Source organism: Apium graveolens, chromosome 5 (genome assembly GCF_009905375.1).
Source record: "Apium graveolens cultivar Ventura chromosome 5, ASM990537v1, whole genome shotgun sequence".
Lineage (NCBI taxonomy): Eukaryota > Viridiplantae > Streptophyta > Magnoliopsida > Apiales > Apiaceae > Apium > Apium graveolens.
In genome coordinates, this window is record NC_133651.1 from 314,765,571 (window position 1) to 314,782,029 (window position 16,459).

The following is a 16,459-nucleotide window of genomic DNA, read 5'->3' on the forward strand; positions in this document are numbered from 1 at the left end:
GGGAAAAATGGCGAAAGAAGCTGGCGTGCAGAATATCACATTGATAAACTCGGCATTCACAGGCTCAGACAATGGCCTACGAATCAAATCATGGGCTTGGCCGACAAATTCCTTTGTTAGAAACGTTTTATATCAAATATTCAAATGAGAAATGTTGAGAATCCTATCATCATCGACCAGAACTACTGCCCCAACAATCAGGGTTGTCCTCGTCAGGTACCTGAAACTTGAAAAATAATTACCTGAAACTGAAAGGATCCAGGATCAGAACTTTAAGTTTTTCTTTCGCTTTGTAACGTTAAATTATTTGTCCTTACCACAGACTTCAGGGGTAAAGATAACAGGAGTGACGTATAAAAATGTCCAAGGCACGTCGGCTAGCAAAGTTGCAGTGGCTTTTGATTGCAGTCCTACTCGTCCGTGCACGGGGATCAAATTGCAGGACGTAAAACTCAGTTATATGAATACAGATGCCCGATCAACTTGTAAAAATAGCGGAGGAACAACTACTGGAATTTCTATGCCAAACAGTTGCTTGAAGAAATAGTTGTGGAGTGTAGATGTATAAAGCAAGGGTATGTTCATAGTCACTTATTTAAATAATTAGGCTCAGATGTCTTACAAATTAGTATGTGTTCCAATAAATTTGGGGATAAGCGAGAGGACCAGAGAGATAAGCTCTTACCAGTTGAGCTATCTAATCGCACTCTGGTCATTAGTTAAGTACAGGCTAGTAAGTTTCCTTTATGCTTTTGCTGAAGATGAGATATCAAACTGGTGAAGACTCTGTAAAATTGCTTCCATTTGATGTGACTAGCATGTAACTGTAAATTTGTATTATCAAAAAAATCTTGATTTTGATAATCATGGTCATAGTTGTCGTCCGTCAAACTCTTTTTAAACATTTTTGAAAAAATTATATAAGAACCGAAACATTTAGAAAAGTTTGATAGTCAGGCAGTTGGCAGATGAAATACGTTATGCAAAGGTAAAGTTTTATTTCATTATTTTGTAGTTTATTCAATGTACTAGACATTGTCAAGACAACACAAATGTAAACACATTCAACATGAAACAACCAAAACCATTTCCAAACTAAGGAACAAATTTGGAAACTTTCAACTTCTCAATAATAGAAATGAATGAGGATTTGGTATTCCTATAACCAAAGAATCCATGCTCCTTGCTCTTGTTCATAGTATCTAAAGGATTCTCAATGCCAAGAAGGTAATCAATATGTGACCAACTTCCAATATCTTCAAGTTTAGTAGGCACCAGTTTGTGTTGTTTTACAATCTCATCCCACACACTCCCTTTATCCTTCATCAACTCCAGTAGTGTCAACCTATCTCCGTCTTCAAATTCTCCGCATTCCACCTCAAATCGCTCTGCCAGCACCTTCCAGAAATGCTTCCACTTGAACACATCTCCATTACTGCAATTAAACGCTTCATTTTTTGCGTTTGGATCCACTGCAGCCCATATCTCTTGCTCAGCAATCAAGTCAGCATCCGAGGCTACTGAATAGCTACTCCAAGATTCCTTAGTCCCTGGAAACCTCAGAACTGCACCCTCATGTTTGCATATTGCAGCATAAACACAGATAGTACATATAATATTTGTCATACTGTAAGGCGAAAAACCAAATATAACTCCAGGCCTATGGACTGACCAAGTCAGGCCATCTTTTTTGGCTACATATTCAGACAAGATATCCTCTTGATTATAGTAAAAGTTTGGAGCATCTAGCCTTGGAAGATCTTCGGTATACGGAGGATCATGTGCTGCTGTCCCAAAAGCTTCAAAACCGCCAAAATAATGCTTTATCCCAGTTTGCAAACAAACATGTTGCAGTTTTGGTGCATTTGAAAACACACAATTCAACACATTTCTAAACATTTTAGCATTGATTTCGCAATTTTCATCTGCATCATGTGTATTAGTCCAAGTGGCATAAAAGAGGTGAGTCACATCTTTGAGGGGGGAGAGTCTGCTTTCAGTTTCTTCTGCATTGGAAATGTCACACTGGATGTACTCAACAGGGTGGCTTGCATCCCATAACGGTCTCGGACGACGAGCAACGCCATAGACTTTCCAGGGGCCTCCGGGAGTGTCAGGGCGAGGGAGAATCTCAGCCAGACTGTTGCCTGAAATGCCTGTAATTCCTACAACCAGGGCCACATTTTCATTGCTCAAACCTTGATTCAGAGGTTTCTAAAGTAAGCATTCAAAGGAGTAAGTCAGTAATGCACAAACAAAAGATGGAACAGTTAGAACAAAAGCATGCATAAACATAAATGTAGGCCGTTCATGAATCAAGCTGAACAAGCTTCGGCTCGTTAAAAGCTCGTTCGGCTCAGCTCATTAACGAACTCGAGCTCCAGCTCAAACAAACAATAATATAAATGAATGTCTCTGTTTGGCCATACTGCTTATTACGGTCAGAAGAATGCTACATATCCCGAAAAAGATCTAAAAAATAAGCATAAATGAATGAATAATATAATCACAGCTCAAGGTTTGAAACGGTTTGAGAACTCTATAATTTCTTTTACACTAACTTAAAAAAAGTTCCAATTTACCTAATGAATAATATAATCACAGCTCAAGATTTGAAACGGTTTAAGAACTCTATCATTTCTCTTACGCTAACTTAAAAAAGTTCCGATTTACCTATTTTTTTCGAAAGTAAGATTTTTTTTTGAAAAATGAGATAATACAAAAGTATCTGCATCAGAGGATTACCCTTGCAGCGCCAACTGCAGCTAACTTCCACCAGCTCATTTTGATAGATTGCTTTTTGGTTGTGAAATGAAATTTGTGAAAATGAAAACATGCATTTATAGACAGAGAAATCAAGTAGAAACGGTTGTATGCCACCATAGACTTTTTACTATTATGTACAATGGGTCGGAATTGGACTAAAACAAAATTGGTGGGCTAAATCCAAATTAAATGAAGCTAATAAATTATCAGTTGATCGGTATTAATAGATCTAGCGAACTAAAATAAAATTAATTTATATTATGGGTATGAGGTAGAGATGCACAAAAGGCCCACCGGGCCGGATTTGACTGGGCCTTAAAAATCCCGGACTTTGACTGGTCCGGACTTTTCGAGCTTTGACTTTGACCGGGCTGGGCCGGGTTTTCCGGAAATGTCAAAACCCGTTTGGGCCCTCGAGACGGGCCTAACCGGGCTTTTTTCGGGCCGGATCGGAACGGGCCGGGGTTTTTTCTAATTTAAATCGGCTCGAGTATTATTAGAGATTCTGAACAATACATGTGTTAGCAACTATATCATCGTAAAAATGTATTAGTTTAAATGGAATATTTTTATGAAAACATCACTTCGTTGAAAACATTTAAGTTCGGCAAAAAATAAACATGTTTATATAATATATTTTATCATTGTTATGATAACAATGATATCCAAATATATACAGTGTATTTATTATATCTTCTTTCATTATTTATGCAACGAAGTATATAAATAATATTATTAATCACAAATATGTAAATATATATGTGTTTAAAGTATTATTTATCTTTATAGTAAATGTGAATTTATAAATATATAAGAAAATATATTAGAATAATCAGATTATAACCGGGCTTTTTCGGACTTTTAATCAGGCCGGGCCGGGCCGAACCCGGGCTTTTAACCGGGCCGAACCGGACCGGGCTTTGCCTAAAAATATAGGGCCCGTCGAGGCCCGAAGCCCGGGCCGGGACCGGGCCGGACCTGACCGGGCTTTGATCGGATCGGGCCGGACCAGATTTTCGGGCCCGAGTTTTTTGTGCATCTCTAGTATGAGGTAAAATAAAACAAAATAAATATGTTCTTTTAAATTAAACTAGCGGGCTAAAACAATTATATCATCGATATACTATATTATTATGGGGTTTGTTAGTGTGTGCCCGTGGGCACATGCTAAGCACTAAAATTATAAAGTTTGAAATGTTTTGATTGGTGTATTTGTTGTAAATACAGGGGTCAATCATCATTGAGAAGTATTGGTCAATCAAAACAAGTTAAATTTATAAAAGTTTGTGTTTATTGTATGTCCATAGGCACACAACAGAAAAACCGTTTATTATAAGCTTCAAACGTTTGATTTGTTGGTAACATCTATGTTAACATCTTTCAAAATAAAGTTTAAACAAATATAATTTTATTAAAAAAATTAAATCATGTATCTAATATAATTACAAACTCTATGAATTATTATCCAACTAAATTTCTAATTGCACTCAACTTCTCTTTTACCTCTTTTGTAGGGAATCAAATACTTTCAAAATTAGTTTTAGTAATTCAAATTATAATATATCAAAAAAATTAATAAATCAAGAAAAATTTTAAAAATAATATTTTAAAAACATAATACCAAGTCATCTACGTATACCACTCATATTTAAGTCTCCTAATTACTTATAGGCTCTGGAGCGGCGCAGCAAAGCGACGTATAAATTGTAATAGGAGGACATTTTAAGATTTTAATTATATAAATTTTGAACCCTTCAATAATATGATGTATATAAAATAATACGTAAATATTTGAATTTCATTAATCTCAATATCCAATAATTGGAAATACATACGCGCCGCGTAATAGTACACTTACACACTTATTATTTTTATTACTTTATATAAAATAATAATATAAAAAAATTGCAAATGTTATAATTAGCCCGTGCATCGCACGGGTTATATAGGCTAGTATATATAATTGGCATAAGGTAGATACAGTGGTTGTTCGTCAGGGGCATATATGTAATTTTAGAATTATTATTACTCCTTCCGTCCCTAAAAACGTTTCCTATTTGTGTTGGACACGTTTACCAATGCACACTTTTGATCATTAATATCTTTAAATTCGTATTAGTATTAAATATAAAAATTTCACTGTATTAAAGTACTGATAAATACGAATCCAACGAGATCACTCATGATTATGTTTGATATTATAGATTAGACGTAAATTAATAGTCAATCGCTTACCGTGAACAGTACCGAAAATCAAAAGATGAAACGTATATTGGGACGGAGGGAGTAGTAATTATAAGTTTTAAAGAGATTAAATGGAAATTAAATATATTGTTAAAATATTGTATATTTTATTGCAAAAATTATGAATAAGGTTTGAAAACATATTATAACAAAATTATAGTGAAATATACATTTATATATATATGAAATATAAAATTTAATAATTTTAAGATTGGAAAAATTAAAAATTTAATGCAAAAATTAATAATAATAATGATAAAATTAATGATAAAAGGGTGGCAAATAAATAAAAATGGGTAATAGCATATATAAAGGACCCTCTGTATAGACTAGACGGCCAAAACAAAATCAAGGTCTTTATTTTAATTAGGTTCTTGAATTTCAATCATTAGTTTCATATTTTAATTAAATTACGTATAAGAGATAAGAGTGTCATTAATGTTATTGTCATTAATAGACCTGATAATTCGGATTACCGGTTCGTTTTCGGATCAGATCAATTTGAGATCGGATTTACTTTCGGATTATGATATATTTGAAGACCATTCGAATCGGATAGGACGTGATTCAGTTGGAGTTTAATTCAGATTAAAATCAGATAAAATTCGGATTAAGATCGGACAAAATTATGTTCGGAATTAAATTCGGTTAGAATATTTTTGGATCATAATTTTTTTTTCAATTTTTGAGATTTTAAAAATATCTTTTTATTTAATTTAGTAATTTTAATGTTATATAATGTACTTTTACAAAATAATATGATTAAATAAGTATGATATCATAAACAAAAAATTGTTTAAAGTATAAATTTTGCTTATTTTGGGTCATATTCGGTGCGAAAATATATTATTCGGTTTTAATCGGTTCAAGTTATAATCGAATCTTGTATTTCGGTTCATTTTCGGTTAAATTTAAGGTTCGGGTATTTTCGGATCGGTTTAAATCAATTTTCGGATAATTATCGGATTGAATGATTCAGATGTCAGATCGGATCTCGATTTCATGAATTTCGGTTCGGTTATTCAGATACCGACCTATTTTGCCAGGTCTAGTCATTGATATTGATATGTGAACTAAATTAAAAATATATCATTAATTGAGAGAATGAGAAGTGTCTTTTCGGAATGTCAATATTCTAAAAATCAGTAATTCGATCGGTACGAGTACTCGTTTTTGAACCTTAATGCGATCCGATTTCTGAGTAATCATGTCCAAAAACGATTTTGTAAAAAAAATGGTCATAACTTGATTGACTCTAGTACTGGGGGTTGACTTTCGCTCGGGATCAAAAGTCCGTTTTTATTTTTAACTTTAATGAGAAAATTTATTAAAAAAAACTGTATATATAATAAAAAATGGTATATTGTCGTTAAATTTCAAATTTTCACACATTTATAATAAATTTCGAACAAAAACAATTTGATGCATATATAAAAACTAAAAAATTATTTTCTGATTTGTTCTGTGAGTACATATTCTAAGTTACAACCTTGCGGGAAGTATTTATTTAGGTAAGTTAAAAGAGAATAAGTCCAACAATATTTCATTAATTGTTTTATAAATATAATAAAATATAGTGTCCCACAGCGTGATAATTGTGCCTTATTATAAAATTAATATTATGATTAAAGGGAAAAGAAATGATGAGAATAGAAAATGAGAGAAAATTTTACTTATTAAAATAAATGAAATAAGCATGCATAGTGGTTTTCAAAATGAGGTACATAAAACAAATAGTTTTGGGCACCATAAAAAAATTGGAAAAAATGCCCAAAATACACTACTTTCCAGTTTCAACCGTCTAAAATACCTGTTGGCGGTACGTTCCTCCCAAAATACACACTGATTACGCATTCAGGACATGCGTATTAAAGTTTTTAAAAAATAACAAAGAATACGCATCACATACATGCGTATTTAAAAAAAATTAAAGAGATACGCATTCCAAAAATGCGTATTCACTAAATTACAAAAGTGAATACGCATTCCTGTAATGCGTGTTCTTTGTTTTTTTTTTAAAAAGTGCATACGCATGTCTAGAATGCGTGTTCAACGGGTATTTTGGATGCACACTTCCGCCTATTGGCATTTTGGGCATTTGTTCTGGTGGGTATTTTGGTTTTTCACCCAAAAAATTGTTGGAACATATCCAAAATGCTTCAAATTTAAATGTATGACAATATTTTAGGGCATACTTTGAACTTTTTTCTTTATGAGATAGATGGCTTTTATATAACCAAGAAAAACATTACATTTTTTCTTATTTCTTTTTCTTCCTGTTTTTTTCCTAGGATATCCATGGAAAGTCAGATAAGAGGGTGGAAAAAATGTTAAAATATTTATTGTTTTCTATTATTTTCTATTTTAAATTGGATGTTATATTTTTGCATCTTTAAAATCATAAAATTTAAGTTTCGTTATATTAACTTTTTAACTTTTTATGTTTTCTTAAAAAAAATTATGACTCTAATACCCAATCCATAATACAAATATCATAATAAATGTTTTAAATAGAATAATATTTGATTATTGATTTGTGTTTTATTTGATTAGAAATTCTTTTTTTTTCAATACAAAGATAAAAGATAGTATATCGTTAAAGTTGTAAATAATAGTTATTTATGCTATATTTTTTCAACAAACTTATAAATTTAGCCAATCATGATCTCAATTTAACACTCATTTTACTATGAGTTTTAGTTGATTTTTATTGATAAGAATTTTTGCAAATCCCCTTGAGATTTCCTGATCTCGGAAAAATAGTAAAAATAGAATTTTTATTTATACTTAATTACATATCACCACCTTAAAAAAAGAAAAAAAAAAGCATCCTCTAAATTTTATCTTAGTTCAACGTCCCCTACAAATGAGGTCCATTAATACTTTACGTTCAAAACGTGTAATTGTGTCTGTATGTTTTCTGTGGTTGTTCATGTTTTTTGATTGATTTTGACAAATATGGGAAAATAATGCAAAAGATGGAGAAAAAAGCAGCCACATGATTCCAGAAAACCTTAATCTTAAATTCTTAATGTTGTGTAGGACTGAGCAAAACTGAACCGATGCTAATTTGATTCGTTTCGGTCCTGATTTTTCTAGAAATTCGGTCTATTCAGTCCGGACCGAATAGACCGAAATAAAATTTGGTTCGGTCCGGTTCTTTTAAAAAATATTTTGGTCCTGACCGAATAGACCGAATTAGATCAAATTATAAATACTATAATTTTATATTATATACTCCCTCATTCCTTTCCAATTGTTTACATTTGTGATGAAGTGTCTGACACGCATTTTAAGGTGAATAAAAAGTATAGTTATGTAACTTATTTTTATAATTTTCTTTTTCTGAATAAAAGTTGAATGTTTTAATTTTTATTCAGAAAAATAAAATTGTAAAAAAAGAAGTTACAGAACTATATCTTATATGCACCTTAAAATGCGTGTCAGACACTCTCTAAAAAATGTAAACAATTGAAAGGGGCGGAGGGTGTATATTTTACATATATCTTAAAATTCTAATCATTATTTTTAATTTGTCATTGTATTTATACACTCTTAGTACTATATATATCACCTTACTTTAATTATATTTTAGATTTTATAATTTTCGGTTTAAATTTTCAATATAATTTTATTTTTGAAAGATATTCGATCTATTCGGTCCAAAACCGGACCGAACTGAATTATTTTGGTTCGGTCAAGTCCGGTCTATATTACAATTTCGATCCGGTCCGGTCCAAGAAAAAAAGGTAATTCAGTTTTTCGGTTTATTCGGTTTGGTCCGGTCCGAACCGAATCGACCGAATACTCGGCCCTAATATTGTGTTCGATTGAATTAATAAAAACGGGATGAAAGAAATGAATTCGAAATCAAAGTTCAAGCACCCTCACTTTATATATTTATTTTTCAATTCTTCTTTCCAAACTGTTATTATTGTTCATTATTTTACTTATTTTGGACATTATTTTCTCTTCAATTAAACACAACATAAATAAAGGTGTAAGACGAAGATATAAAACCCTAGAGGAAAGTACGATTGCGACATAATCTTATGCTAACATAATCTTATATTCAACAATTTCTTTTATTAAATATTTTAAAAATAAAAAATACACCTATAAAAGTCAAATTCAGACAAAAACTAAGACCAGTTGGTTTACTCGCTGAACTTAGACTCTGTGTGGTAGTGCTGTTAAAAATTGTTGTGCTATGAGAAAAAGTGCAAAATTAGATTACTGGTTGATAATTTTTTTTAATTTACGCATATTTTGAGATATAATATATAAAAATAATATTTTTGAGAAGGTTTGATAGTGAAACTGATAGCTACTTCCTAAAAAGTGAAAACAGTTTTTTTCAAAAGCATGAACAAACATACTTTTGCTAACAACAGTTTTTAGCCCAAAAACTCTTTTACAGACGGCAACTTTTAAAATTTAACAAGCACCCATTATGGGCAAAAACTGTTATAACTGTCTGAAACAGCAATACCAAACGGGACCTTAGTGAACTTGGTGACAAAAATTCAGACAGTCCTCGCCCTCAAACGGGGAACATTGGGAAATTTTCCTTTTTACTAAAAATATTCTATTTTTGTATTATATGATATATTTTTTTAATAAAAAAGTAATCTACTAATTTGTAATATACAAACACATTAATTTCATCTCATATTTTCAATGATATAAGTGATCGTTTTAATAAAATTTTATTAAAAAAATATCGATGCGTAACACGAATAAAATGCTAATTGTCACATAATATCGGAGGTGTTCGGCTCCCCTTAATATTAAAAAGAAGTTTATAATTGTAAAAAAAAAGTTTTTCTGTGAGAACGGATTTGTTTAAAAAAAAATTGAGATTCAAATGGGCACATCTTTGAAAATTTTAAAACAAATATGTCTTTGAGAACACGGTTTATTTATCATGTACCCACGACACACATTAAACACAAAATTTATGATCCCGATTGGTGTATTTTTTGTGCAAGGAACCAATTAAAATGACTTAAGTTTATAAATTTCTCGCTTGTTGGGTGCTCACAGACAGTTAGAAAATTCTTCTAAACAATAGGGTATTTGATCACACGATGGCTTTTATATAATTAACAGGTCAACAACAAAATTCATTTTTGCTTACCTTTTTTCTTCCTTGATTGGTGTACATTCAAATTCCGATAAGAGTATGGAAAAAAAATTGTTGAAATAATTATTTTCTTTCAATAATTATAGATTTTTTCCAAGAAGGTGAACTAAATATGTTAGTTTCCGATTGCTCAGTAAGTCATTTTTAATTCTAATTGATATTGAAGTGAAGTTTCCGCGTCAAGTAAAATGATATTTGATTATTGATATTTGTTTTATTGATTAAAAGTTATTTTATTTTCAAATACAAAGATAAAAAGAACTTCTTGGTTAGATTTGTAAATAAGCTACTACCTCTGTCCCAATTTATCTGTCTTGTTTGACTTTTTGCGGTCAAATTGACCGAATTTTGACCAAAAAGTTCACATAATATGTTATCAAAAATATTTATAAAAATTAAGTTATCAGAAAGTATGTTTAATCTACATTAAAATGTATTTTTCAGTTTTTCAGAATAATAAAAAAATAAATTTTATTTACGGTCAAAGTTGAGTCAGTTTGACCATCAAAAGTGAAACAAGACATTTTAAATAGCTAAATGACGACCAAATGCAAAGAACTGACGATGTCAAATACCAAACGGGGTGTTAGTGAACTTGGTGACAAAAATTCAGACATTCCTCGCCCTCAAACGGGGAAAATTGGGAAATTTTCCTTTTTACTAAAAATATTCTATTTTTGTATTATATGATATATTTTTTTAATAAAAAAGAAATCTACTAATTTGTAATATACAAACACGTTGATTTCATCTCATATTTTCAATGATATATGTAATCGTTTTAATAAAATTTTATTAAAAAAATATTGATGCGTAATACGGATAAAATGCTAATTGTCATGTAATACCGGAGGTGTTCGACTCCCCTTAATATTAAAAAGAAGTTTATAATTCTAAAAAAAAGTTTTTGTGTGAGAACGGATTTGTTTAAAAAAATGAGATTGAAAGTGGGCACATCTTTGAAAATTGTAAAACAAATATGTCTTTGAAAACACGGTTTATTTATGAAAAATTGACAAAAATAACTCATTTTTTAAGATTATTAACATAAATGCCTGCTTTCAAATAAATGGTCAACTATAGCCGATCAAATACTTAATCAACAAATGCCTATCGTGTTCAGTGGGTTACTGGGTGTTAGAATTAGTGCCTACTACTTGCAAAATAAATAAACTCAGAAGTAGAAAAAGTTGTGGGGACATGATGTCACTCTCGTCCTGGTGTCCTTTCCTTCGTGGCGACTTTTCAGGTCTCCTTATTAGTATCATAATACCCTAATACTCCACCATGTTATGCGTGTCATGTATTACACCATCCACAAATACGTATTTCGTCGGCCATTATTGGCCATAAATTGAAAACCGGTTATTTTTGTCAAAAATTTTAAAAAACTGGTTATTTTTGTTCATCACCCTTTATTTATCATGTACCCATGACACACATTAAACGCGAAATAATCCTGATTGGTGTATTTTTGGTGCAAGGAACCAATTAAAATGACTTTAAGATTATAAATTTCTAGCTTGTTGTGTGCTTAGAGACAGTTAGAAAATTCTTCAAAACAATAGGGTATTTGATTGGTGTACATTCAAATTCCGATAAGGGTATGGAAACAAAATTGTTGAAATAATTATTATCTTTCAATAATTATAGATTTTTTCCAAGAAGTTGAACTGTATACAACCTCTGGCTGTGACAGTATGTCATTTTTAATTCTAATTGATATTGAAGTGAAGTTTCCGCGTCAAGTAAAACGATATTTGATTATTGATTTTTGTTTTATTGATTAAAAATTATTTTATCTTCAAATAAAAAGATAAAAAGAACTTCTTGGTTAGATTTGTAAATAAGCTACTACCTCTGTCTCAATTTATCTGTCTTGTTTGACTTTTTGCGGTCAAATTGACCGAATATTGACCAAAAAGTTCACATAATATGTTATCAAAAATATTTATAAAAATTAAGTTATCAGAAAGTATGTTTAATCTACATTAAAATGTATTTTTCAGTTTTTCAGAATAATAAAAAAATAAATTTTTATTTACGGTCAAAGTTGAGTCAGTTTGACCATCAAAAGTGAAACAAGACATTTTAAATAGCTAAATGACGACCAAATGCAAAGAACTGACGATGTCAAAGAAAGGAAGGTCTCATCTTCTAGTCATGTTCAAAGGCTTCTAACTTGATAATAAGCTGCAGACAGATGATTCCAAAGGAGTAACTTGATAATTTCAGAAACCTCTCCTCCCCTCTGCAGACTATACAAAAGAAGTCACGTCACTTTGAAATGGTAAATGCATGCATGGGTATTATCATCATGGATTCATGGGCAGAAAAGTAGCTGGTATTTCTCATAAATAAAATTTGACTTTTTTGCTGTTAGAGTAGCTGGTTCATTCAAAATTTTTGACATTTCAATTGATTAGAGATTGGGGTGGAGCACTAGAACCTGAAACTTTAGTTTCATATTGATTAGGATAAGCAAGCGCTAATACTCGCAAATACTCTCCAAATCCTTTAAAACCTTAAATTCACAATGCAGATTTTGAATGTAGAAAGGTTTTATTATTGAATACACAAGAAAGAAAGAAGAGAAAATTTTCTAGGATTTTAATTTCAATAAAAGATTATTCATATGTTACATCATAAGATTGTTTATATAAAAATAGAAAATCCTAAAACGAAAATCACTATTGTATTTTGCAGTTTTGGCACGTTCATGCAATATCTCCCATCTTGTCCTCAATAATCACTATTGTATTTTGCAGTTTTGGCACGTTCATGCAATCCAACGGCGTGAGCATGCCATCAGATATTCTCAACAGCATGATCAAGCAGTACTTGACGCGATCATGTCTTTGTTCTTCTCCCATTAATCACACTCTTAATATGCACCGAAAATCCTATGAAATCCATGAGAATGCTATGATTTAGCCATCTATAGTATAGAGTAAATTAACAAGGTTCCCATTCCAAATATTAAAATTATTTATTCAAATACCAAAAAAATACCAAATATTAATTTGTATAAAATTCCAAAAAAAAAAGGTTGGGTTTGACTTTCTATTGCACAGTGCCTCAAAAAGTTAAATTAATTTTGAAAATTATAAAAGAAAAATATTAAGAAGTAAAACAATGAAACGTAAGAAGGAAAAAAATGCAAACAATAAACACAGAATGTAAAACATGTAAACTCTTCCATCATCTCAAATCAACTCAACTCACAGGTGGTCCTCCAGCAAGAGGCCACACCACCATATCCCAGAAAATTGGGAGCAGCACCCAAAAGAAGAGCAGCCCACATGATTAATCTAAGAGGAGTTATTTAGAGTTACCCTACAATAGAGTGAGTCGAGGAAATCAATGTTGTTATGGCTCAATTATTTATTTCTTTTGAAACCTACCACCCAACTTACATTTTTTTTTCTACTAACGTTACTTTTATATTAAATTCTACATTATTTCGTTAAGTTTGACTTTTTTCCGTTAAAACAATCGGAAAAAGAAGAAAGTGTTGCCGGAATCTGGGCAGCCCAGAAACCTGCACCGTTCCGGTGACCTTTCATTTTCCGTCCAAGCCAATTCATGGTCAAATCAGCTATGTTTTCTATAATTTTCAGTCAAAATCACTCTATACAAACTCAACAATCACTACAAAAAATCAGGGCTTTTGCGACGGACGACGGTTTTTTTTGTGTGCCTAACTTACGACGGAAAATTTATTTCGTCGTAATTATTAACGACGAAAAATAAATTATGTCGCAAGTTAATTATTTTATTATTAAAACTATCACCAATTGAATAAAAAACTGGAATCAGCTGCGCAGAAGAACGACGTCGGCTTTAATTTACGACGATAATTTTGATTTCCGTCATAAGTTCAATACCTTATTATTATATGGGTGAAGGACAAATTTAGCCTATTTTTACACAAAATTGACAAAAATAACCAATTTCTGAAAAGTTGGTCAACTTTGGCCGATGGGATACCCAACTGTCAATGGAGTATCAACTTTATATAAGATACCCAACTGGCAGTGGAGTATCCTATATATGAAATACCCAACTACCAGTGGAGTATCTTATACAAATTGGGATACCCAACTGACAGTGGAGTATTCGATCGGTCAAAATTGGCCACTTTTTTCAGAATAGCTATTTTTGTTAAATGCACAAACAAAATATGGAACAATTAGAACAAAAGCATGCATGTATGCAGGGCTGTTCACGAATTCGTGAACGAGCTCGAGCTCGGCTCGTTAAGAGCTCGTTCGGCTCGGCTCGTTAACGAGCTCGTAGCACGAGCTCGAGCTCGAACAGACAATAATATAAATGAATGTCTCTGTTCGGCCATACTGCTTGTTACGGTAACAAGAATGCTACGTATTTCGAAAAAGATCTCAAAAACAAACATAAATGAATGAATAATATAATCACAGCTCAAGATTTGAAACGGTTCGAGAACTCTATCATTTCTCTGACACTAACTTTTTTCGAAACTAAGATTTTTTTTGTGAAAAATGAGATAATACAAAAGTATCTGCATGCATCAGAGGATTACCCTTGCAGCGCCAACTGCAGCTAACTGCCACCAGCTCATTTCGATAGATTGTTTTTTTGGTTGTGAAATTTGTTAAAATGAAAACATGCATTTATAGACAGAGAAATCAAGTAGAAACGGTTATATGCCACCACAGACTTTGTATTATTATGTACAATAATGTTTTATTATTACGTACAATGGGTCCGAGTTGGTGGGCTGAAACAAAATTAGTAGTAACAGGCCCAGCTAACTAAAACAAAATAAAGTTATATTATGGATACAAGCTAAAATAAAACAGAAAATCTATGTTCTTTTAATCAGTATGAACCTAGTGGGCTAAAACAATTATACACACGCATGCACACACATCTATTACTATTATATAAAAAAGACGAAACATTGAAAGTTTTGGTACAGTACCCGTTTTTTGGTACACGTTCAATTTATTAAATTACCCTTATTTTACTTAAAAGTCTTATTAGCCTTACTAGTCGAATCATAATAGAAAAATAAATAAAAATCGTTTTCATCAATAAAACGTTACCTTCTTTTATTTCTCTATTAAAACAACTTTTCTAAATATCACGGATAAGTTTATTTAATAAAATAGAATAATAATATTATAATCACTAATAACTAATAAATTAACTTTTTCAGCTACTTAATTATTTATTTTATTTAATTATTATTTTACTTAAATACTTTGTTAAGCTCTTTAACATTAGCAATCCATAAATTTTTAACTGCTTTACAAGAACAACTTAGCATCATCGTCCTTATTCTTTGACAACAACAACAATCTCATCTCATCGTTTAAGACAATCTGCAGCCCTAATCAACAGGGGTGAACAAACAATCGACTAAACCGCAAAACCGACCCAACCCACCCCTTATTTCGGCCGATGGAACGCAACTATCCAAAACTCGAAATTTAATTGGTTTAATTTTTTTGTTGACCCGAATATAATAGGTTGGGTCAAGGTTCAAAAAATTTAAATTCTTACTAACCCAACTCAACCCAACCTAACCCGATTTTATATTTATAGTATTATTATTTGAAATTTTAATTTATATATTTATTATAATAAATAATATATTTGAAATAAAATTATTTTTTTACGCATAACACACCGTAAGTTATTTATTTTAAACTAGAAGAGTACACAGTATGTATAATATCCAATAATATTTATCTTCTATTAAACTATGGGGTATACTTCAATTTTGATTAAATTTATTTGTAATTTTGAATCCTAAATATATTTAAGTAATTTTATTCAAGTTTTAACCCAAACCAACCCGACCCACCCCCACTCAATTTTTAAAGGGTAGGGTTTGATTGACAATAATTTTTTTGTTAACGGATTCATTTTTTTTAAACCGAATTAATTGGGTTGGTTCGATTTATTACCTCTAACCCGGCCAATCCGACCCGCGTTCACCCCTACTAACCAATAGTTGTCGCGAATATATTTTGTACGGGTCCACCGTAAAAAAAATATTTGTTTTATATAATTTTTACTATTAATATAAAGACAAATATACATAAAATAAGCATTATCTTACAATTCAATTACATAAACAAAATAAAAATAATAATTTGATTTTTGAAGTCGAATTATTTATTTATCTATATTATTATATTAAATACGAAATTTTATGGTCCTTCCTTCAATCACATAATTTCCCTTTATTAAAAAAATTACTCAATTGCACTTACTTAATTAATATCTAACCAATTATCTTTATAAGTAAAATAC

At 31.0% G+C, this 16,459-nt stretch overlaps 1 protein-coding gene across 1 annotated transcript; it reads right to left on the bottom strand.

Moving 5' to 3' along the window:
* Positions 1-978: 978 nt before the first annotated feature.
* Positions 979-2,874, bottom strand: LOC141659464 ((S)-8-oxocitronellyl enol synthase ISY1-like). The gene is made up of 2 exons (XM_074466348.1): positions 2,746-2,874; positions 979-2,214 (listed from the first exon to the last, which is right to left on the bottom strand). Exons 1-2 carry the CDS (start codon positions 2,782-2,784, stop codon positions 1,096-1,098), a joined length of 1,158 nt encoding a protein of 385 aa, XP_074322449.1. The 5' UTR covers positions 2,785-2,874; the 3' UTR covers positions 979-1,095.
* Between the last annotated feature and the right edge of the window lie 13,585 nt (positions 2,875-16,459).